Here is a 25,994-nt window from a genome sequence, read left to right on the forward strand (position 1 = left end):
ACGTCCGGAGCCTGTGCTCCGCAACGGGAGGGGCCACAACAGTGGGAGGCCCGCGCACTGCAAAAAAAAAAAAAAAAAAAAAAAAGAAAACGTTAGCCTGCCCAAGAAGGAGACTTTTAGAATCATTTTGCATACAAACTAATTATAAATTATTTTACAGATTTATTAACTACTCAAAAGATTTTTCTAAGACATGTAGCTGTACTTTTCTTTTGCTATCAATGCCAAGAATAACAGCACTGCATTCTTTCTCTTTAAGTTCTGTTATTTAAAGAACATAGTGGCGGGACGCAGGGAGAAACTGGAAGCAGGCACAGAAAGCAGAGGACAAAGACCTAGAAAAGTGAAAATAGAAAGAAAGGGATTACAAGGGCCTCAGAAGTGAATATAGTCTCTTTTGAATTATGGTTTTCTCAGTAGTGGAATTGCTGGGTCATATGGTAGTTCTATTCTTAGTTTTTTAAGGAACCTCCATACTGCTCTCCACAGTGGCTGTATCAATTTACATTCCCACCAACAGTGCAAGAAGGTTCCCTTTTCTCCACACCCTCTCCAGCATATATTGTTTGTAGATTTTTTGATGATGGCCATTCTGACTGGTGTGAGGTGATACCTCCCTGTAGTTTTGATTTGCATTTCTCTAATGATTAGTGATGTTGAGCATCTTTTCATGTGCCTCTTGGCCATCTGTATGTCTTCTTTGGTGAAATGTCTATTTAGGTCTTCCACCCATTTTTTAATTGGGTGTTTGTTTTTTTGATATTGAGCTCTGTGAGCTGTTTGTATATTTTGGAGATTAATCCTTTGTCCGTTGCTTCATCTGCAAATATTTTCTCACACATGCACCCCAGTGTTCATTGCAGCTCTATTTACCATAGCCAGGACATGGAAGCAACCTACGTGTCTATCGACAGATGAATGGATAAAGAAGATGTGGTACATATATACAATGGAATATTACTCAGCCATAGAAAGGAATGAAATTGGGTCATTTGTAGAGATGTGAATGGACCTAGAGTCTGTCGTACAGGGTGAAGTAAGCCAGAAAGAGAAAAACAAATATCATATATTAACGCATATATGTGGAATCCAGAAAAATGGTACAGATGAACCTATGTGAAGGGCAGGAATAGAGACGTAGACGTAGAGAATGGACATGTGGATACAGAGGGGCAAGGGGAGGGTGGGATGAATTGGGAGATTAGGTTTGTCATAGGTACACTACCATGTGTAAAATAGATAGCTAGTGGGAACCTGCGGTACAGCACAAGGAGCTCAGCTTGGTGCTCGGTGATGATCTAGATGAGGGGGATGGGGGGAGGTCCAAGAGGGAGGGGATATGTGTATACATATAGCTGATTCACTTCATTACACAGCAGAAACTAGCACAACATTGTAAAGCAATCATACTCCAATTAAAAAAAAAAAAGAAATGAATATAGTCTCTTTAGGGAGGAGGATGGAGGAGGCTAAAGAGGGAAGAGGAGGCGACGGACGGGTACACTGTCCTTTTCCCTGATGGCACTTGGCAGCACACTACACACTCAGTGGGCACTCAGGAAAGTTGTGATTAGTGAATCCATAAAAGAAAAAGTGAATGGGACATGGTTAGTAGTGTGCTGGTAAATACTTCACAACCTGCTCTTGGGGAGGGGGGGGATGTTTTGTAGTGTTTGTCAGTATCAGTTGTATAAGTCCTCCGTCCGTGGCCAATTTTAAACTACCCACATGAATTCACTAAGTGTGGAATTAGGAAGAGAGGCACAATATTATCTCCACTGTACAACACAGTAGACCTAACTTCAGGAGCATAGGTAATAGTAAAATGTAGTATGATAATCAGGAAATAATGAGTTTTCAATATTTATTGCCTTTGTTTTTTTAACTTCTTTAATTGTGAATGTCTGTAACGTAGTTCTTAATCATGGCTTTAAGAACTAGCTTGCGAAATACAAGCCAGCTCCAGCCCTCCGATGGATGGGCGTCCTCAGATGCTGCCATTATTCACATTGTATAGAAAGAGCTTTTTCCATTTTTCTTTCTTTAAAAGAATTGAGAAAAGCAAATAGGAGACAGTACAAGAACTCTCCTGAGAATATTTTCTCCTTAGCCACTTTTCCAAAGGTTTTTTTTTTTTTGATACCTAACTCATCAGAATTTACAAGTTGAATGTTTAAGAGAAGATGAGTGATATGTCTATTCCTACCAATAAACTCTAACATTTTCAACGTTAAATGAACTTAGTAGGGAGGCGGAATTGCACAATGTAAAAAGCCTGAAACTAGCAGTTAGCAACCCCAGGTTTAATAGTTTGAGGCTTTGAGCAGGTCATTTCACTTTCCTAGGCCTCAAGAATGCCCACTGCCCCACTTATATCACAGGACTTTGTGGGGATCAGGTGCGGGTCTTCTAACATGCTGAAATGTTGATAATCTGCTACTTATTCTTAAATGGTTTGGTAAAAATAATATATGTTTATAGAGAGAAAGATAAAGCAAAGATGTCAAAATTTAACAATCGGTAAATCTAGATAAAGGATCTGTAATCATTCAAATTTTTCAAAATAAAAAGGTGGGGAGGGACTTCCCTGGTGGTCCAGTGATTGAGACTTCGTCTTCCAATGCAGGGGGTGTGGGTACAATCCCTGGTCAGGGAGCTAAGATCCCACATGTCTCCCAGCCAAGAAAAAAACACATAAAACAGAAGCAATATTGTAACAAACTCAATAAAGACTTTTTAAAAAAATGGTCACATCAAAAAAAAAAATCTTTCAAAAAGAAAAAGGGTGGGGAAATGAGGTTATATATTAATGAGGTTATTATACACATATAGCACTCTGTAAACCTGCAAAGTACTAAACAAAGTTAAAGTACTTTTACCTGCTTAAAGAGATGTGGTATCCAGATATCATAGCTATTAGGATAGTCAAAGTTCATTTCATCTAGCTGATTCAATTATTCAGCAATCATTTACTGAGTGTGAGACCCTAAATGCTGGTAATACAATAACGAATACGGCACAGTCCATAATCTCATGGAAGTTACATTCTAGTTAGAGGGACGCACAGTGCACGGGCAATTACAATTTGGTTTCAATAGAATTAAATGATGCTGTGCTGACACATAGAAGGAACATGTAAGCCAGCCTTACGTGATAAAGAAAGACTTTCTCAAGGAGCCTAAAATCTAAAAGATAGGAATTAATCCAAGGCCTGGAGAGAAGTCAGCATTAGTAGACGTGGCTAATGTTTATTGAGTATTACGATGTGTCAAACAGTGTTCTAATTACTTTACATGCTCATTTCCTACTCACAGAATTTCTTTGGGGCGGGCTATTAGTATCCTACTGGGACACCATCTATTGGTGCCCCAGACCCGATAGATGAGGCATAGAGTTATTGTTTTTAGGCTCTGGAAACTTTATTTATCAATAGAAAGGCCCTGATGCAAAACTGACCATGACCTATTCCAAAGAACTGCAAGTTGTTCTGTCTACTGAAGTTTGTATGTGGACGTGCTGGGGGAGGGGTGGTGGTAATGAGGAATTGCGGTGGAAAGAAGTAAAAGGCCTTTTAAAACCCTGTGGATAAGAGGGTCCCATTAAAGAGTATTAAGCCTGAAGGCAACAGGATCAAATTTCTGTTTGGAAAGACCACTCTTTCGTCAGTGTGGAGAATAAACTGAGGCAAAAACAAAACTAACAGTGGGCAGGCCAGTTAGGAGCCCATCAAATCTCAGGGAAAGAGAGTGTGGCCTGAACCAAGGCATTCACAAATGACAGTGCAGAGAACTAGGTAGAGTCTAATAGTACTTTGGAGATAGAATTTTACTGGTGGGGCGGAGCCAAGGATGATTGGATTCCAAGGTTTCTGGGTTGGGCAACCCCGTCAGCAGATGGGGAGCCATTCACTGAGATACTGAGAAGAGCTGGGGGGAGGTAAGATGAGACGGGGTGATAATGAAAAGGCAATAAACGGATTTAGCCAAGATCTTACAGAGATCAGGACATAAGAATCTGAATCAAGGGGCAGTCAAAAACCAATGTTATTTTGATCCTCTAACCAAAAAATCTTTCAAAAGGAGAGTCAGTTCTTGAATTACGGGGAAAACAAGTGGGGTTCCCATGATTCGGGTTGGTTTTAATCATAAGCAGTATAGTGAATATGAAAAATACATTATAACCTATATAGACATTACCTTTCATTATTATTTTCATTATCATTATTATCACTACTAATTTTCCCTTCCTTTTATTAGGTTCAAACCACCCAAATAGCCCTTTTTATTTACCCCTGCATAAAAATGTTTCCCTCTTTTACTCTTTCGTTTCACATCCTCATCTTCTACTGCAAGGTTCAATGGAAGGAAATTTGAGGAGAGTTGAAGTGATTTTGCCTGCTCGCATCAGTCAATAAGCAAAAGTATTTATTAAGAGTCTCCCAGTGGTGATCATTTCTAAATGTATAGAAATATCAAATCACTATGTTATGCATTAGGAACGACATAGTGTTGTAGGTCAATTGTACTTCAAAAAACAAATACACAAACTCATAGAAAAAGAGATCAGATTATGGTTACCAGAAGCGGGGGTTGGGTGTAGTGGGTGGGAATTGTATGAAGGCAGTCAAAAGGTACAAACTTCCACTTATAAATAAGTACTTAGGGGTGTAATGTAAAACATGATAAATATCATTAATACTGTTCTACATTATATATAAAAGTTAAGAGTTCTCATAACAAGGAAAAAGATTTTTTTCTTTTTCTTTTACTTTGTATCTGTGTGAGACGAAGGATGTTCGCTAAACTTGGTGTGATAAGCATTTCATGATGCATGTAAGTGAAATCATTATGCTGTACACCTTAAACTTATACCGTGCTCTATGTCAATTACATCTCAATAAAACTGAAAGAAAAATTTAATCAAAAAAAAAAAAAAAAAGCGCCTCTCAGGTGAGCATCCAAAGCTCAGGAAGTGACATTGCCATCAAGGGGCCATGTTCTTTGGGGTCAGATAATTCTGAATTTAAATCCTCCTGCATTTACCAGCCACGTGCCCTGGGGTAAATAATCTGTTCATCTCTCTGCTCTTCGGTTTCCATCAGAAAAAATAATAAAACGGATAATACCTCACAGGTCTGTTTTATTATGTGAGATAATAAATGTGAAAGAAAGTAACAGAGAGACTAGGGCTCAGTAAATGTGGTTCCTGTCCACCCCATAAGGCTGTTGCCCAGGATAAATGAGCTAATACTCAGTAGACTGTTGTGATTTCCTTGGAATAATTCTGCTATATAAGTTCAGTTGTTTTTAATGAACTTTGCGGATGTTGTTTCTGTTATCGTTTTTCTGGTACCAGGGGCTTGCAGCAACCGTGTCTACAAGCCTTTGAAGAGCACTTGAGCATATCTTTATTATTATTATTTTTGAATTCCCTTATTTCTTTGTGTCAGCTTGGGAATCATTTCTTTCTTTACTTAATGCTGCTTTGGAGAAACAGCCAGATGTCTGTACAGTTTGTCGTTTCTGGCCACATACTCTGTTATTTAGATACTCGGCTTTGTTCAGCTAAGATACCGTGTCTATTAAAGCTTTCATAGTCTGGAGAAACTATAATTGTGCTGTTCTTGGCACACAAAATGAAAGAGACTGGAAGATTAAAAACTGGAGATAAAGGAGGGCTTAAATGTCACTGTAGGTCTTTAACTTTTTTTTAATAAAAAGAAATAATAAATTTTTTAAACCTTTAATTTTACATAAATTGCCTATTACCAGTATGACTGCTCTGATGAAAGATTATTAAACTATCCATTAAAGCTGGCATAGCTAAAGGGAAGGGACTTTGGGGTTGGAGAAGCAGTTAACCTTCTCCCCAATTTAATAGCGTTGTCTGTAAGGGTTAGATGGTATGGCTTCTCTGTGACTTGTACTCCTAGACCAAGACCTGCAACTCCCAGCTTTTAAGACTCCATTGTGGCAGATGCTTGAGCACTTCATGATGTCATAGAAAACCAAAGAGGCATCTTGAATGTTAAATTTGCCAAGTACGTTTGGTTTTCCTTTTTTTTTAAATAAATTTATTTATTTATTTATGGCTGCATTGGGTCTTTGTTGCTGCACACGGGCTTTCTCTAGTTGCGGCAAGAGGGGGCTACTCTTTGTTGTGGTGCGCGGGCTTCTCACTGAAGTGGCTTCTCTTGTTGCGGAGCATGGGCTCTAGGCACACGGGCTTCAGTAGTTGTGGCATGTGGGTTCAGTAGCTGTGGCACGTGGGCTCAGTAGTTGTGGCGCACGGGCTTAGTTGCTCCGCGGCATGTGGGATCTTCCTGGACCAGGGATCGAACCTGTGTCCCCTGCATTGGCAGGTGGATTATTAACCACTGTGCCACCAGGGAAGTCCACCTTTGGTTTTCCTTGAGCGAGGTTTATTCTGCGGCTGCTCTAATACTATCTCTTAGCACATGGTCTGAGTGATTACAAAGCAGAATGAGATTTCACTTCCTGTGTCCCAGAGAGCCTCATTAGAAACTGCAACCTTGGCCCCCCTCACTTCTCAAAACTTCCAGGAGATTTCGACTTAAGATAAGTGTCAACTTTTTGTTTGTTTGTAATTGTGCCATCTTGCTTTGAACAGCAATTATAGTGTGTGTTAGCATTTTAATGTTTAACAGGAATTTCCGTTGGAAGCTATTCATATAAAAGTGGACTTAGTGTTTTACAATCCAGTTACACTATTAATGAAAACTGCATTTATTTTATTCTTTTCTTGTTAAAGTATTACCCTCCCGAAGATAGTAATTCTGCTTCATTTTTGTGAAGTGCCCAAATGTAAAGTTCTATCCCACAGTATCTTACTCAAGGCTCCTGTCATAACACCCCTGTGAGACAGACATTATTATCTTCATTTTAGAGGTGAGGATACCAAAACTCAGAAACTTTCAGTTACAAAACTAAACAAAAATGTGACTCAAGGGCTTTGACTCCCAATCCAATGGTCTTTGTACTTCCCCCTGTACAACTTGTTCATATTAGTTGAGGTCTCAAATAAATTTTAAAAAGTCTTAGTTTTCCTCAGTGTCACAGTGGGCATAAAGATGCTTTGGAGGGCATAATGGATCTTCCATAAGCGGACGAGGCAATATAATGAGCTAGGCCAGCCCTGCAAACAAAAGGCTGGAGAAATCAGGACTCCCAAAGAGAGCAAACCCCAGTGGGTGTATTTAAGTCATCTCAGACATAAAGAAGCTGGGCCAGCAGCAGCAACTTATCCCACAGAGGAAAACCTTCATGGTGATAACTGGGCTCATCACAAAGGAAGAGTCTGTGGGTGGAGCATTGGAGTCTGCGAGACTGAGCGACATCCAGTGGCAGTAGAAGACGTAATGACCCCGTATTCAGTCAGGTTTAATCATCTAATGTTTACCAGGTGATATGTGCGTTGAGGACTGGAGAACTTTGCCGTGATATTCTCCTAAATCTTGGCCTACTTCCCCAGCAGCCTTCACATCCTTAGTCGCTTTCTTCGTCTCTTTCCTGACTGCTCACTCAAGCAGAATTCAGCTGTGGGATGGCCTCATAGCTTCACTCACCCCATGCAGGTAAATGTCTCCCAAGTTTTATCCCTAAACCCAGCTATGACCCTTTGGTCCCATAATTAACTACACAAGGGACCTGACCCATTACTACCTACCAACGGGAAGAGTGTTGGGATTTTTTCCACCCAAATTCCACCTCCACCAGGACCACCCTCCCCGGGAAGATATCAGTGGAATCTGGGAGTATTAAGGGAGGAGACGTAGGAAAGGCATCCCAGGCCAGTGAGGAAACTGACAGGAGCATAGAGATGAGAGCGCAGGGGTATGGGGAGCCATGAAGAGGCCGACCTGACAGGCATGGGGCTGGTGTTGGTGAGTAATAAGAGGGAAGAAGCCAACTGCCCAAGCTGGGACCTCAGAAGGAAGGGCCTGGGCTGACAAGGGGAAGAGATGGGACTTGATCTAGTGAACAACTGAAAACAGATGACCGACAAAATAAGTTGTGTTAGGAAGATTAATCAGACTGTCTGGACCGTAGGAAACGAACACAGAGACACCCAAATGTTAAGAAACAAGGGAGACACTAAGTGCCTGGACAGGACAAGGAGAGAAGAAATTAAGGAGAGTTTACTGACCGTGGTGACCAAAGAGAAAAAAGATAATAGAAAACGATTTGGAGTTTTGTGCGTCGTTCCCTCCACTGTAAAAATACAGACACAAGATTAATACAGACCTGTTGTGTTGGAATCTCTGAGTAGAGGGGGCAGGTGTGTGTTTTCTAAAGACTCTGCAAGTTCAACGTGGGGGACCACCAGCCTGTGGAGCAAAGCAGACAGATTCCAGGCGGACTGGCTTTCAGTTAGTCTTCTCGGATTTCTCAGGCAGTCAGCGGGCTTAGCCCATTGCTAGGAGGTGTGATGGAACACGCAGGAGGCAGCAGCTAATGCTAATGCAACACTTCTGAGCTCCTGGACTCCTAACTGCGGTTCTAACTACAAGAACAAGAATTCAGGAGAGGAGGGAGTGGACCATGGACTAGGGCATCAGCTGGAGAGCCCTTCCTAGAGGAACTGGGACATGGCCCAGACCTTGAAGAATGGCTGGGCTGTAGCTGCAGACAGACAGGTGGATCAGGGAGCTGGTGCAAGCAGACTAAGCATCATGCGGTATAGTTTTGAATGGGGAGCGTGGGTGCTACATTTAGGTAGCAGAGGAGGCCAGGTGACCCCCAGCCTCCCGCCAAGTTGCTCCTCTGTATGAGGCCGGTGACCCTCATTGAGGCCACAGGCAAGCACATTTTTACCTTTGCTTTTCCCATCTCTCCCATTTGTAGCTGGCCCTCTGCAACCACATCCTAGCTTTTACTCTCTCATACTGTTTGTGAGCACACATTAAATTCATTTACACTAAGATATAATGACACATAATCCCTTATGTTAGCCTGGCATATTAATAAGCCTTTGTGTAGTGATGTCACTTGTAGAACCCTTACTTCATTCTCGTTATAGCCCTATGGAGTGGGGAAGTTAGAGATTGTCCCCATTTTATAGAGAAGGAAAAAGGTTCAGAGAATCTAAACAGCCACTGCAAGATCACTAAGGGGAGAATTTCAATAGGGGACTTGAACACAGGTTTCTTTCTGCCACCCTGCTCCACATCTTGCTGCAGTATTTGCATTTCAGCAGGGATCAGAGCCCTGTGCTGAAGGTAGGTGGCTCTGAGGACTTCAGACAGCGACCCAGAGACAGGAGAAGATTGATTCTCTCAGTGAAGCCCTGAGTCATGCTACATAAGTTACTGCCTTTGCCTCCACATTACCTGCAAGTTGTGTGATCACAGGCAAGTTAGAGAAAATTGTCTGAGCTTCACTTTACCTGTTTCTGAAATGGAAATAACTGTATCTGCCTAGTAGGATTTTTCTGACAATTTCCTGAAATACCACCAGGATAATGTCCTTGTCACACAGTCGGTCTCAACAAACCTCCTTTTCTCTCCCCCTTTTCTTCCCCATTTTATCTACACACAAGGCAGGCCATGCTAAGCTAGAACCCCAGCCTCACCCAGTCCCTACAAAGACCTTCCCTAGTGCCTCTTCTTTGCTTTTGCTCTCAGCCCTTTCTCTTCTCCGCTAAATCCCTGTGTCCAACCACACCAACCTTCCTTCGCTTCTCAAACTAGCCAATCTTTTTCCCTGTGCAGTACTTTTGCACACACTGGTTAGTCTGGCTGAAACCCACCTTGCCCTCCTCCAGCCCTCCTTGGTCCTTGTGCTCCAGGCGTAAGCCCAAATGTCACTTCTGCAAGAAGCATGGAAGTAGCTTCCCCCTGTATTCTCTCACTGCATCCTGTACTTTTCCTCTGTTATTACAATTTGTAGGTACATGTGAATCCTACATTTACCGGTTTAGTTTCTGTCTTCTCCACGAGACTGTAGCCTCCCACGTTGGCCACTATCTCTGGGGCACCCAGAACAGAATCTAAAACCTAAGTCACGTTCCATAAATATTTGTGGGCGGTGTGTCGGGTGAATGCTGCTCTTCTCTCTCCCTTTTGGGATGACCTCCTACAGCCTCCTCAGCACATCATATACTACATACCACCATACCACCAAACAGCATTCCCATCGAGCCCACATACCTGACCATCTCCTTCATTTTCTTTTCCCGACAGTTATTCATACATTATCACAAATGAGGGGGTGTTCTCTGATTGTTTCATGATTCTCTAATCACATCATGAGTTTTCCAAGGGCTAAAACTCTTTGAGGATCTTTTTTGGGATCCCCCATAAACCTAGTAGAATAGCTGGAAATGCTGTCGGTGCTCAGTATTTCCTGATGAATGAGTGAATCAACCCATCAATCCTAGTATAATCCTTTTTTGTACAGAGAAAATCTTCACTTAGCAAATAGGAAGAGACTATTGCATCAGAACAATCTCTAACCACGACCCATTGCTGTTGTCCCTCTTCTGGGGTTACCATTTTGGCTTTGAATGCGAAGCAAACAATCTTATCTTGAAAGGGGGATTGGATTTATATTTAATAAGAGAGACTGAATCGGAAGCTTGCATTTTTTTTCCCAAAATTTAATAACAGCACTAGTAAAGCCTTACACTCCTCAGCTGGCCTTATTTCAGGTATAAGAGTACAGAGCTCCTGGGTAAAGCTTCTGTCTTGATGTTAGAGCGAGGCCCATAACACCAACCCTGTTTAAATTCATTGAGAGCCAGGAGGGGGTCACAAAGCAGGGCATCTAGTCAGATCATGCTTTCAGAATCAGTCAGTCCAATCCAGGCCTGGGCAGAGGAGATGAAGGGAAACATCTGGTTACTGAGAGCCACTGTCCCCAAACATTTGAGATCCTGATAGCTACCACTGATGACCTCAGTAAGTAAAGACATAGCTTTTGATCTTACCCCCTTCCTCCGCTCGCAACTAGAACGAAACGAAACAAAAAACATATCAGTAAAGCATGTCATTGTTATGCCCCAAATACTAACTTACTGAAAGGGGATTTCGATTGCTACCTTCATCCCATTATACTGAAGCAGGACCTTTAGTTTACTGGTTGCCCTGCTGCTAAACCTCAGGTTGCTCCGTTGCTCATTCTATCAGTATTCTTTGAATGATTAACAACAAAAACATATATATATATATATTTACATATATATATATGCATTTATGTATGCATTTAAAACTATATATGCATTTTAGTGTACTTTGACAGTTGCCCAGCAAGTTCTGTCTAGTTAGTGTCTTCCCTCTGCTTTAGTATTTGATCTTATAACACAGAGCAGGGAAAGGTAGGTAAGTTTTGCTAAATAGCTGTTGTCCATGCACGCTGTCAAGTCTGATATGGCATCTGTTCTTTGTGTGACATCACTTTATCCCCTGTATTCCCACCCCTGCTTGGCTTTGTGACAATCAACAGAGCCAGTAAGAGATGACTGCTGATGAGTCCCCTTCTATCCCCATCTCTCAGGCTGCAGAAGTCCTGAAGGTTGATGGAGGGCCATGCTATTCAAACAGCAGGCATGGCTGAGACAGAAGCTCCTGGTGCTGGGAAGCCTTGCCGTTGGGAGTCTCCTGTATCTAGTCGCCAGAGTTGGGAGCTTGGATAGGTAGGTGATTAAACACATACTTATGCCTGTGTGACTTTAAATGTCTCTTGATTTAAACTTCCTTAGGACATAATTTTAAATCTATCCATTTGTTTTCCTCCTTCAAGATTCCCAAGAAGCATGTTTTTCTACAGTATTGATTTTGATTTATTGAGCCTTTAAAAGAAAGAGATCCAAGTTGCTCAAACCAAGATGTTCATCAAGATCCATTTGTATTCTGTGTGTGTTGTTTGCTTTCAGAGAAGGGATAAAGCCATGTAGGGTAAAAATGTCACTTACTATAGCTCTGTGTGCATCTGGTTGTTGACCTCTAGCCGTAGCAAAACAGTGATGATGTATTTATGTATCTACATTTTGAAATTTATAAGTGGGCAATTAATGTGCTACCAAGAGAGTTAAAATTATGTATGAGACTGTAAAGGAGCTCATCAGGTTTGGAATCCATTGCCCTGGAAAGATGGCTGCAGGGGGAGTTTTAACTATGTTAATTAGCTCTGGTTTCCAGGAGCTGAACATACCAGACAAGGAGTCTGTCGCTCAGAGTAATGGCCCAGAAAGCAATGGAAAATTCACAGAGAGGAAATTTACAGAGCTAGGGTTTGGCTCTAAATAAGCCAACAGTTGAGAGGTACTAGACCTGCAGAAGTCCAGCAGTGTCACCTGGCTTCAGACTGAACGCCACTGGACTGTCCCACATCCGGTATGATTGGAAAGGGTAGAGAAGTTAATTTCTGAAATTTGAAGCCTTCCTTTTTTGCCCTTTAAAATTAATTCTTGCTCTTGAAAAACTGATGTATGTTCCCCATGAATTCAATTCCCATTTTCTATAAAAGTGTAGCCACACATTAAAATAAAAATATCTTCCTTACAGTTTTTCTTTTCTAATCTATAGATCTTATCACAGAAATATTTAACAAATAATATAACAGTGGTCTTTGCTTTCCTTCAGCCAGTATTCATTTTGACTGATAAAATGAACCCCTTTGATGCTTTTCAATTCAAAATTCCTAAGTAAACTTCCTACTCACTATGGGAAACGGTATAACCCAGAGCTTATCACTGACTCCGAGTAGTTCCCTAAAGAAGGACTTGTTATTAGTGAAGAGCCTTGAGGTGGTACCATTGTCCTATGTCCATAATGGAACTTTTATATCAAGTTCTTCCCAATACCTTTAGTTTGCTTCTGATCATTTGCTTTATTGAGTAATTGATCTAACAATCATTAACATATTAGTTACTTAGTTGATAACCCTTTTCATTTTTAACCTGGTCTCTAGTCTCTAATGGGGTAGCTTTTATAAGGAGTTGGATTGCTTGGGGGGCTTTCTCAAAACCTCTCACTTGAGAGTTCGAGCAGATTGTCTGAAATTGACGCATGCTGACACAGACCTGTCCTTTAGAAACTGAAGACCCTGCTCTCTGGGTGAGAGGCTGAGCTCAATTACTTCTACTGTCCCTTCCAATCCTAAAATTTCATGTTTTTTAGTCTGGGGTCCATGCCTACTCTTTAGGGAGTGGAAATAATATATTTTTTCCTACCTTGAGTTAGGGAGTCCAAAAAGCAATTGTTCTGCAGGGAATGAGCTCCCATGGTAGAAGGTAAATAAAGGAAAGAAGGAAAATGACCTTTTCTAGAAGTAGAGAAATTCCTTTCGAGCTCAGACAGGGCAGACACTGTTTCAGCCTCTCTCAGCCTGGGTTCTGTGAGAGAATCAAGTCCTACAGGAAAGGATTTGATTGACTGTTTCCTCAGTTCTCCCAAGCACAGCATCATTCAAGATGCCTGGGAGAGAAGTCCATCCATTGCATTCAATGGATGCCTTAAGGGATTAGGGTTTAATTCTTAACCATTTTAGCTCCAGCAAGAGCTAAAAGATGAATTTGTGACATCCCAATCAACGTCACAATTGAAAACATACTTTGACTATGTACGTGTTGCTCCTTATATATCTTCCATTTAGAGCTCTAACATATTAATCCTATTAACAAACTTATGAAAACAAAATTCATGTTTCTCTAAAATATTAACTGTGATTAACCCTGTTTTTTACAGTATGCCATATTTTTATGTTTTCCACAGTGAGCATAAGTTGTTTTCAGAATCATAAAAAACCCACAAAAAAGGTAAAATATGTTCATATATTTCCTTAAGCATTATGATAGATAGCTGTTTAAACATTGCATAGGCCAAGCCCCTTCCCCTCAGTTCTGCAAAATGCCTTGTCATGCCCTTGAGGTTTTTCCCTTCTCCCTTTAATTGTAAACAGTACAGAAGATGAGAAAGGTACAGTGGGGTCTCTTGGGAAAAGCAAGAGACAGCCTCATTGCCACAGAGAGGGGAACATAGACTCCAAATTATTAGGGCAACTAGAAGCTTCATTTGGAGGAATTGCTTTAACAGCCATTTTGACTAATATTATACCCTTTAACAAGAAAGCAAAAATACCTTCTCAGATAAACTTAGGAAAGTTATAATGAATTCAGTTCAATTGCAGACTATACCCCAAAGGAAATTCAGTTTACTCACCATATAAATTGGCCACACCAAATTGAATAGTCACTGCAGCCTAATATCACTGTGATTGTCACCACAACTTTCTCTCTGAAAAAAAGCAGTGGAGATTTTTCACTGCTTAGGGCAATGTTGAAGTGGAAATCCTCCTTTCTGGCTCCATCCTTTGCTTTGCTTCCTTCATGAGCTTGAGTCCCGGATTTAAATGGGCTTGACAATGAGGACCTGAGGTTTCTGACACTGCCAAAGTCTTGTTGATTTCTGGTCCCAGGTGTGGTAGGTGATATACAGCACTTGCTGTTGGCATTGCGTTTGCTCCTCCTATATTCAGCAAAGTAAAAACATAAGCCTGACCTTTTTAGATAGAAAGAGAAAGAGAAGCAGAAGAAATATGTACTCTTCTAGCTGTCCCCAAGGCCAAAAGCAGAAATTCTCATATAATGGAAAGTTCAGCAAGTGCCAAGATTGGAATTTTGCAGGTTGATGACGCAAATAGCCGAGGGCAGAGACTGAGACCTCTTTTCAGATTATATCTCAAAGATTTTTCAGAGTCATATGAGTGCAGCTGAGCTGCAAGAAAATAATACCACATGAAACCCACAGGACGTGGCCTCCTAGCTGCCCTTTAGCCTCCCAACTGAAGATTCTAATCTTCCGTCTTTCGTATTTTCTAAATGATGTTAACTGGTGGGCTGCTAAAAGGCTATTAGTGTGGTTGGTGTCACTTGTCTGTCCTGTACTGTGAACGTCAGTACACGCTATAGTCAATTAAGAGCTTGGTGAATAAGAATTTTAAGAAACACTAATAAAAATATTCCATCAATTATGTGTGCTTCATTTAATACAGAGTTGCTTAAAAGAAAATTTCCCAAACATATGTTCATTGTGGATTGCAGTAGGCGGAGAACAGTGGTTTTATTTATGCATTTAAAGTCTTACTCTCACTGGGGAACCAGAGAAATGAGAAATCAGTTGCAGTGAGCTCCTTAGAGCATCTCTCTGTTGCTTACAGGCTACAACCCATTTGCCCCATCGAAGGCCGGTTCGGAGCCCGTGGTCAGGCTGAATTCCCCCTGCGCGCCCTGCAGTTTAAGCGTGGCTTGCTGCACGAGTTTCGGAAGGGCAACTCTTCCAAGGAGCAGGTACGCCTTCACGACCTGGTCCAGCAGCTCCCCAAGGCCATTATCATCGGGGTGAGGAAAGGAGGCACCAGGGCCCTGCTTGAGATGCTGAACCTCCATCCAGCAGTGGTCAAAGCCTCTCAAGAAATCCACTTTTTTGACAATGATGAGAATTATGCCAAGGGTATTGAGTGGTATAGGAAAAAGATGCCTTTTTCCTACCCTCAGCAAATCACAATTGAAAAGAGCCCAGCATATTTTATCACGGAGGAAGTTCCAGAAAGGATTTACAAAATGAACTCATCTATCAAGTTGTTGATCATTGTCAGGGAGCCAACCACAAGAGCTATTTCTGATTACACTCAGGTGCTAGAGGGGAAGGAGAGGAAGAATAAAACCTATTACAAGTTTGAGAAGCTGGCTATAGACCCTAATACCTGCGAAGTGAACACAAAATACAAGGCAGTAAGAACCAGCATCTACACCAAACATCTGGAACGGTGGTTAAAGTACTTTCCAATTGAGCAATTTCACATCGTCGATGGAGATCGCCTCATCACGGAACCCCTGCCAGAACTTCAGCTCGTGGAGAAGTTCCTAAATCTTCCCCCGAGGATAAGTCAATACAATTTGTATTTCAATGCTACCAGAGGGTTTTACTGCTTGCGATTTAACATTATCTTTAATAAGTGCCTGGCGGGCAGCAAGGGGCGCATTCATCCAGAGGTGGACCCCTCTGTCATTACCAAATTGCGCAAATTCTTTCACCCTTTCAATCAAAAATTTTACCAGATCACTGGGAGGACATTGAACTGGCCCTAAAATAATGTCATACAACACTATGTGTTGTGCCTGGGGACACACAATGTCTCGTCTGGATTAAAATATGCACTTTTCCTATAGACACAACTGTCCAAGTCATTTTTCCATGTATACTTGTGCATACGCAGTATGTGACCAAATATAAGATCAGCTCTTTTTCTACTGAAAATTTACAAAAACAAAAACAAAAAACAAACCAATTTGCTGTCTACATAGTTGCATCCTTTATGCTATTTACAAAAAGAAGAGGTGGTGGTACTGGGGGAAAGTGACTTCAGCTATTCTCAAAGAGTTAGTCTTCCTTTGAGTCAGAATTTGTCGCCTGCCGTTTTCATAGATTTAAGCCAAAAGATTAACATGTGAAAATGTACCAATGGCTGTGAAGTTTCAGGAAGTAGAGGATTCGGTTATGCATTCTTTTCTAAGGGAAAGCTGACTCTTTAATTCAGATGCTGAATTGATGCCATGAAAACGGAAAATACTATTTTCTTATTATTTAAAAAAATGTCTTATCTCATAAAATTGACATCGTTCCAAAGTTCCTGTGGTGATTTTGCACTATCGTTTTCTCATATGGACCATGGTGTCACTTGTAGCATGTCAATCACACATCGGAAAGTCAAGTCCTTTTACTTCCGTGTTCTATGTCAACAAAGAGAAATGCCATGTACATAGTGTATATAGTTGTAAATACTGGTTTCACACTAAGTAATTCTATTTTGTAAACTGAATATGGCTATTTAATTTATTGTGAAAATTAAATTTATTGTGGTATTTAAAAAATGGAATGGATTAAAATTACTCTATGTGCAATTTTTTTTTACTCATTTTGTTTTATGTGCCCCTTGCTGGCTCCCAAAGTCAAAGCTGTTTATGTGCACGTGAGAGCACTTGGAAAGATGCACTTCTCCGTTGGATTTCTGTACCCCTGTGATATGAAGCAAGGTTGGATATATTTTTAAAGATATCTCAACCATCTGGAAATCTAGTATAACAGCCACCTCAAAGAGCACTTGTGCTCCTCTGCTACAACCTTGTAACAATTAACTTACTTGCAGTTGCTCCTGGTGCTAGGAGACAGACAAGAAATACTTTAATATAATCAAGGCATAGAAGAATCACAGCTTCATGTGAACCTCTAATCAAAGTCAGACCAATAGAGAAATTAAATAAAATAAGATTAGAAAACTTGTGTAGCCTCTGTACTGAAAGCTGCTGATGCTTCCGCAAACTCTCAGAACTCCCTCTTTGAGATGAAACTACATCAGCCTGCTCAGGAATGATCAAATTACGTAGTGTTGCTATTACTAACATAAACATATGGCTCAGATCTCCATCCAGAGAAATTAATGCTAAATTGGGTGCTTGCTAACATCAGATAGCCTGTACTGTTCTGCATTTACAGATGCTTAAATATTATTTGGAAAACCTTGGAAAGAGGTATCAACAGAAAAAATAATAATAAGATGGATTTTTCACAATCACGGTTGCTTATCCAGTGGAAGATGTTTAAGGGAGTTTTGTTCACATTGAGAGTGCCTAGCAAATAACAGTGGATGCCCTTTTGATTGTACTAAGTGTTGATTTTCTCCATGAGTTGTTCATCCTGTCCAGTGATTGATGGTGAACTTTTCTAAATAAATAGCCCTTTGCCCTTCATTGTCGGTATATGTTGCTTCTCAAGCTTCAGCCTTGGTAATCATCTCTACCGTTTCAATTAGCATTGGTGCTGTTTTCTCAGCATGGAACAGGCATGACACCAGCACATGCTGAGAGGCCAGCTTCTCACTGACTGCACAGTGAGTCTGGAGTGAGAGTCTTGGGTCTAAATGTCAATCACTCTCCTTTAAGCAGTGAAGGAAATCAAACATAAGGAACTTAGCATCAGACTTCTCTATGCCTCAACTCTCAGCTAACCGTCAGAGTAAACTGTTTGAATACTACACTCAAGGACATAATCAACACATTATCATTAATTTTATTATAAATCTTCCTAGAGCACTCTACAGCTAGTACAGTTTTATACCAGTAACTGTCAAAGTATGCTCGACTGGAACACTGACGTTTCAAAAACTCAGCCTAGGTATTCCACCAGTAAAACTGAAAAATAGCAATCTTTTCCTAGACTCATAGAGAAATTTTTAAAAGTAATGAATAGAAATTTTTCAATGATAATCTTTTATAGTCCAAATTTTTCTTCAACTTTGCTGCTGCTACCGAGAGTATATATCAGAGTTGATTCTTAGATTCTAGTTGACTTGTGCTGTCTTTTATAATTTGTTACTTTTAGCTCAGTAAGCAAGTATTTCTTCATCACATGCAGGAAAAAAAAGTGTTGCAGTTTCCAGTTGTTAAATAAGTTTGAGAGTTGTTTTAAACCTTGGGGCCTCCTCACAGATACCTAAAACAGGAGGCCTGGCCTAGGAGGATGTTTTTAGAGGCAGGTTTCATTTCACTGAAAAAAAAACAAACAGAAAACAAAACAAATAAACAGTCACAGCCACTGCTGATTGAGCTAGGTAGAAATAAAAATCCTGTGACCTTAATAGCACACTCCACTGGAGGTTTCAAACCTCCTTGTTTAGAAAATGTTTCCTGTTGTCATCAAACAGGTAACCGACCTCTAGAGAAATCTACAGCTCATCACAATAGATCCACTAGGATTCTCTTTAGTAAGTTATTCCTTTTACGTCATGAAAACTTTGCATTTCTTCCAGAGGCTTGGTGGCACCATACGGTTTTGTGAAACAGTTCAAGCTGCAAAGAGTAAAAAACTGTTTAAGCAATGGTGAGGTTTCTGCTGGATTGGAAAGCTGAAACTACACCATTTTGGAAGCCAGGGAATTCCAATTATAATTGTACAAACAGGAACAGGAGTCCCAAGGGAGTGAGAGAGATTAGGGAACAGAGAGAAAAGGAGACATGCAAACCCATAGACAGACATCAGATTCCAAGTCCATCTTGTAGTCACCTGAAATCACCTCACAAAAACCTTCAACTGATGAAGGTATTAATTTTTCCCACTAATTACACTGTAGTATAGGAAAAAATCTAAGACATCAGGGTCTTCAGGTGATATGTAATAAAGCAAAGGCATGTAAATCCATTGTAATCACATCTGATCTTAGATTTGGTACCTTTTATGTTGATGGACCAGCAATTGCCAGAACAGTTTCCACTAAAGCTGATGGAGCCTTGTGAGAACACTGCTTGAGGTGCTGCCCCTGGAACAAGGGCCCTGCTGGAGGACAAGCTCCAGGACCAGTGAAAAACTCCTGGGATGCTGCTAGGGAAGGTAAGAACCAAGGACAAGTGCAGCCCCAAATACTTGTTACTTCAAGTATTTCAAAACAGTCTGTCCTCTTAAGTAGGTTACTCAGGCCCCCTAGTATCTGTTTATGAATTTTTATAGCAAACCTTTCTTTTACAGCTAGTGCAAGGATGAAATTTTGGCCGAAATATGATCATTTGGTAAGGTCCTAATAAATTATACCTTATGATACATCTTACAAGAACAATTTCTTTATGTTTTATGCTTTTAAAGATTTATTTCCAATTACATTTTATCTTAGCTTTAGGGAATAAGAGTGCTATTTCATAATGATTAGAAGTGGATTGGTGCATTGAAAAGGCAGAATTGAACTGAGAGCAATATGCATTTCCCACAGAAAGCACCTGATTGGTATTCTAAGAACAAGTGTCTGTTATTTAGAGTCAGCTCAGTCGAAAAGCAATAGCCTTTCAATCATATCAAGGAGGCAGCAGCATGCTTGGTACCTCATCGGGCTAGTTCCATCACGTCTGAATTTGTGAACCATATCAGTCTACCAGGTCTTAGGGAGCTGTTGGTGAAAGGGTTCATTGTTTCTAAACATACATGTCATCCCCCTTTAAAAACAGTCCACCAAGAAGGTGAGTTGCTCCCAGAAGATTGGTAACATCATTTCAAAGAGCTGGCTCACCTCCAACCTTTCTAAATGCACACAGCTTTGCTTTACATTACCTTTTCTTTAACGGCACCAGAGAGCAATCTTTAAGACCAACTGCAAAACTGCCTGTTTCTTTGGTAAGGCCACGTGGATGACATCCTCCATCTCTGGCTCATTTTTTCCAGGAATGAGGCAAAGGTGTCCTTTCAAAGACAGTTCTCTGGGTATGCTGACCATGGAAGAGTCATACTCTCTCCTTGCCACCAAGCTTCTGGCTATAGGTCCACCCATCCTGAGACTTATATCGGGAGATACAGGAAAAAGAAGGAAACTGAACACAACATTCTCCTGCAAGTAAAGTACCGTAGCGTTTTCAAAAGTGTTTAGGAAATATATTTGTTTCATTGAACACAAAGGAAATATAAGCTAAATGTAAGTGAAATGGGCAAGTCAGTTCATCTCTTTGGGCTTGAGCTTTCTATTAAATAAAATAGGAGCATGAGATTAGGGGATGTTTAAGCTCTTTCAAGATAACATCATACCATCAGATGAAAATGATTACTGGAGCATGCTTTTGACAGTGAATGTCACGGAGTTGAGGGCATGAAGGTGGAGAGGAAAGAGGGGTTAGTCTCAATGTACTTAGCTGTTCCTGTGCATAGAATCTCTCCCAAAAGTTTCATATCTATGGTTTGTCTTTAAGGGATATTCTTTTTCACTTTTCCCTTGTAACTGAATTTTCTTTCTATTCAACCTTATTCTTGGCTTTGGCTTCCATTTTGCCTGTCACTTCCTGCATTAATTAGCTTTTGTTGCATAACAGACCACCCTCAAAACATCCTAATTAGCTCAGGATTCTGTTTCTTATCTGGGCAGTCCTTCTGGTCTGGTCCAGCTTGGGTCCACACTGCTGGCCTTCCTCATGCACCTGTGGTTTCAGGAAGGTCAGCTGGTGACTGGATGATCTAAGGTGATCACTCTTAAATGTTGATGGCCGTGCTGCTGATTGATTGGTGCTACTGGCCAATACTGACTACTGGCTCAATGACAAAGGTGCCTGGGTTACATGTGTCTCACCTCTTGGTAGACTCACTCGGGTGTCTTCATGGTAGTCAGAGGGGTGTAAAGAATAGCAAGAGATGGCAAATCCCAACGTGCAAGCATTCTTCAAGCACCTGTTTGCATCCTGGTCAAGCCCATAGTCAGCGTGAGAGAGGATGACACCAAAGTGTGTATAGGACAGAAAATTATCGTGGCCATTTCTGCAAATATGGACCACATCTCTCAACCGTGATTCTATCATAGTGAAAGTTATAACAATTATAGTAATCATTCACAAAACAACTTTATCTTCCTCCGGTCCTGAAGAAACATAATGATAATAAGAAGGGTGATAGGCAGAATAATGCCCTCCTTCCAAAGACATATACATCCTAACCTCAGGAACCTGTGAATATGTTAACGTTACATGGCAAAAGGGACTTTGTAGATGTGATGAAATGAAGGACTTCGAGATGGGGAGAGCTTCCTGGATTATCTGGGTGGGCCCAGTGTAACCACAGCGTCCTTAAAGGTAGGAGAGAGAGAGAGAAAAGGGGACAGTCAGAGAGATGTTGATAATGGAAAAATGGGTTTAGACTTTGGAGACCTTCAGAGAGATGCAGCATTGCTGGCTTTGAAGATGGAGAGAGGTGGCCACAAGCCAAGGAATATAGGCAACTTTAAGAAGCTGGAAAAAGCAAGGAAATAGTTTTACCTGGATCCTCCAGAAGGAAACATAGCCCTGCCAACACCTTAATTTTAGCCCAGGGAAACTTGTGTTGGACTTTTAAATGTACAGAAATGTGAAAGAATAAGTTTTTGTTGTTTTAAGCCGCTAAGTTTGTGGTTAAGTTGTTCCAGGAGCCTTAGAAAATGAGTGCAAGAAATCAGGGGAAACAGAGCACTCACCAAGTGCTGGTGTGTTTAATCAGCTTATCCTCCTCCAGCGTCACAGGGTGAGGGGGCAATAGCCGTCAGTCACAAAGGGCATCTCCAAGCAAAGCAAGCAGAAGTCCCGAAGCATAGGACCTGAAGGGTGGCGTCCCTGCAAGTTCCCAAAGGTGAATGCAGGCAGAGTGACCCTCAAGGAGATAATTCCCTGGTCATTGAAACACAGAGCAAGTCTCATTTCTTCTGGGACAACTCCACTGAAGCCCAACGGGTAAGAAACAGTTTAGTGGTAAATTGCAGATAACTTTACGGCAAGGTCTAGATTATGTGACGTTTAAAACTATCTTTAACATTTTGGTTTTCACGCTGAAAAACTAAAACATTTTCGGTCTTCACGCTGAAAAACTAAAACATTTTCGGTCTTCTTACAAGTCCATAAAATCTAGCCTCGATCCAAAATATCTGGTCTCCAAAGATCAGAGCCAGGAGCCTTATTTTAGTTTGGTCCCAGGATCTCTTCCAGATGGCCTTGGAAATTGTCCTGTGAGGAAAACAACCTGAGATTCTTTCTCCTGACCTTAATGAAATTCAGAGGCATTTATTGATCACCTAATATGTTCCTAGCTTCTGAAAGATTTACCAAACAATTACTAAAGGTCACTAGGAAAGCCAGAGTTAGAGGTGTGACTAGAATACAGCCCTCCAGAATTCCAGCCACTTGTCAAGAAAAGTCTCTAAATGTTTCTATTTATTATTTATGTCTACCTACTTCCTAAAAGGATTTGAGGTGGCAATTTTCTAATTAAAATTTGTTTCTAATCTCTTTCTAATCTTGTTTTATTGGCTGCATTTCAACCCTCTTGTACTTAATCAACCTTGAATGGTAACGTGTATTGAGTCTGTATAAAAATATGAATTAGCATTAAAATTAAAATGTACACACATTTAGTGCACATGTAATATTTATGGACATATTTGTATTCGTAAGCTTGTTGAAAGAAGCTAATTATAATAGTTCATTACGGGACTAATCAAAACCATTCTTTTGTTAGTGATTATCTGTCAAATTTGCACAGCTGCCTTCTAAAAATTACATTCCAAAGGTGTCACAGTCCAGCCAAACACAGTGAGTGCGCATAAAGAAAAGAAAAATTCAATAAATTAATATTTCAGAAGCACATTAACCGATCTGGAAACAAATATTTTGATAAAAGAATACAATTTGCCTAATTAAAGTGTCATTACATATAGTATAAGTTTCAGTGGTAAAAAATATATGTTTGTTTGTCTTGCTAATTCAAGGATTTTGAAGGTGCTCACATGGAAAATATTATACCTGCCACCATTGTGTGCTGTGCATGTGGACACGTGTGTATGTGCGTGCATGCGTGTGTGTGGTTCTTGACAATATTCTGTAACAGTGTCTCATCCTCATGTGATTATCACATTACTCTTGAGCTTGATCATCACAAGTCTTCCGCCTTGGAATTGTATCAGGTTTCTCTGAAAGCACAGTAATAATTCATTAATATTAATAATGAAAATAATTATATGGTAACAGTATAATTAACAACGAAAGAGCGATTCATTCATTCAATCCACAAAGGTTAATTGAACACCTACTACTAGATTCTGAGTTATTTTTCATTATTTATTTATTTATTTTTGGCCGCCTTGGGTCTTCGTTGCTGCGCGTGGGCTTTCTCTAGCTGCGGCGAGCAGGGGCTACTCTTCCTTGCGGTGCACGGGCTTCTGATTGCGGTGGCTTCTCTAGTTGCGGAGCACGGGCTCTAGGCACGTGGGCTTCAGTAGTTGTAGCTCGCAGGCCCCAGAACACAGGCTCAGTAGTTGTGGCGCACGGGCTTAGTTGCTCCGTGGCATGTGGGATCTTCCCGGACCAGAGATCGAGCCCGTGTCCCCTGCATTGGCAGGCGGATTCTTAACCACTGCACCACCAGGGAGGCCCTATTTTTCATTACTTTTAAATTTAAAGATAAATTTAAGAACAGTGTGTTTACTTAGTATTATTATCTGCATCTATTGTGCTTGAGGCACTAATTTTAAATTGCGTGAAATTAGTAAGTACAGACCTCCAAGCCTAAAACTCTGAGAGCATGGCATTGATAACTCTCTCTGGGAAACAGAACTGAAAACAAAAGTTTTTTGAGGTGAGGGGCCAGAATCATCATGACAGAATAGCCCCAGTGCTCTGCATGGGAAAGACTGCAAAGGGACCAGACACCCAGTGAGCATTATCTGTGTTTATACCCACAGAATGACCAGCTGACTTCAGTTACACAAACCCTTAATTTGGATAGAGTTTGTTGAAATTGGTCAAATTGGTGACTATGTGATTGTCCTCAAGAAAAGTTACTTCAGTCTTTCCAATTTCTCCTTCAAACAATATCTTTGAAATATTTGGAGAAAACTTAACAACTCTTTATGTGAAATTACTTCTTTCTCCATCTCTTTGGCTGACTCATGCCCAACATGGGCACTGGCCCCTGCAATGTGCTCTCAGAGCATTCAGGGACCCTCAACAGCGCCTTAGCTCTGCTGACACACAGCCAGCCAGCACCACAGGGCACCATCAGGAATGGCTGTGTGTCAGTACTGCAGCCAACCCTGCTGGGCACTGTGGCTTCCCAGCTGGCATTGCCACCGTCTCCACTTCCCCAAAGACCTATGGCAAGGTATGTATGGGTATGCGAGGTGTGTGTGTGTTGAAGGGGCGGGGCCGGGGGGAGATCCTGTCTCTCCTTATGTTATACTCCCTTTTAAAAAGTACAAAAGCCATCCTATGTAGATACCAAAAAAGGTGCCCCTTCCACTCTGTGTTCAGAATCCACCCTCTCCATAAGGCCAGGCTAGAGTGGAAGACAAATCTGAGTAACAGACACCATGGTAAACTCAGAATCTCATAATAGGTGTTCAATAAACCTTTGTGGATCGAACAGATGAATGACTTTTTCCTTATGATGATGGAGACTTTACTTCTGGATTAAGCTTGTCTGCCTGTCTCTTTCTTCCCTTAGAATGGGGCCTCTGCCTGGGAGATTCTAAGCTCCTTTATGCAAATAGATCTCTGCTGGCCAACCCACCATACAGCCAGACATGTTCCCCAGCAATGGACATAATGCAGGCTTTTGCTGGGCTCCTGAATGCCCATTATACTTTTAATGCATTGTAAGATACAGATGCTAAGAACCAAGGGCTAGCTTCAGACTCTACACTTCAAAGACCTTTTCATGCCAGGAACCAGCATGACAGTTTAAATCACTTCTCTCCTTTATGTCTCATAATATATGACAGTGACGCAGCAGATGTCAACTGCTATTTATATGAGTCCTGGCCCCTCAATGACATGGATCTCTAAATTTTCTCTATTGAACTGTTAAATTTTACACTTAATTTAGCATAAAGTAAAATTGTGAATTTCAAAAATAATGACCGAAACGATAAACTAATTGCCACTTTCATCACAGTGAACCATGCTCTGAATATCACTGTTTAGGGTTTTACAGGGTTAAAGGTGAACAGCTTAGTTCACTAATGGTATAGAAGTACATACAGCTCATTGCTGTCGTCTTTAATTACACTTCTACCTCTTTTTCCTGTTAACACATCTTAGCCTGAGAACGTGCAGACACAATACGGTGGACTCAAAGAGAAGTAGACCGTTCATAGGCCACAAAGACAATAGAAAAAAACAGGAATCTTCATTTACACAATAACTCTCCAGTCACAGAGTAGAACAAACACCCACTTTTATTCGTTTTGACACATTTAGGAAATCATTATTAGATGTTAATTAAAGAATGATTAAAGCTAATTATTTGATGAAGGCTCCATATGTCCAAATAAAACAACCAGACCATGGATGATCTACTTATTTCTACTCTAATAGTGGAAGTCCCTGCAAATTGAAATTGTCATTCCCTGAATCTAGTTGATTCTTGTGTCTCAGTTGAATGGTGACAACATATAGACACAGGCAAATCTTTTAGGAACATACTTTGTTGCATG

The 25,994-nt window shown here is 40.8% G+C and overlaps 1 protein-coding gene across 1 annotated transcript in view; it reads left to right on the plus strand.

The window, feature by feature from the left end:
* Positions 1-16,920, plus strand: part of HS3ST5 (heparan sulfate-glucosamine 3-sulfotransferase 5) — a 180,507-nt gene extending 163,587 nt beyond the window's left edge. The window contains exons 3-4 of the mRNA XM_007469981.1: positions 11,514-11,652; positions 15,177-16,920. Coding sequence (XP_007470043.1) covers positions 11,546-11,652; positions 15,177-16,107 — 1,038 coding nt within the window. The 5' untranslated portion in view covers positions 11,514-11,545 and the 3' untranslated portion in view covers positions 16,108-16,920. The remainder of the gene's footprint in view (positions 1-11,513; positions 11,653-15,176) is intronic.
* The last annotated feature ends 9,074 nt before the right edge of the window (positions 16,921-25,994 follow it).

This window comes from Lipotes vexillifer, unplaced genomic scaffold, assembly GCF_000442215.2.
Source record: "Lipotes vexillifer unplaced genomic scaffold, Lipotes_vexillifer_v1.1 scaffold26, whole genome shotgun sequence".
Classification (NCBI taxonomy): Eukaryota; Metazoa; Chordata; class Mammalia; order Artiodactyla; family Lipotidae; genus Lipotes; species Lipotes vexillifer.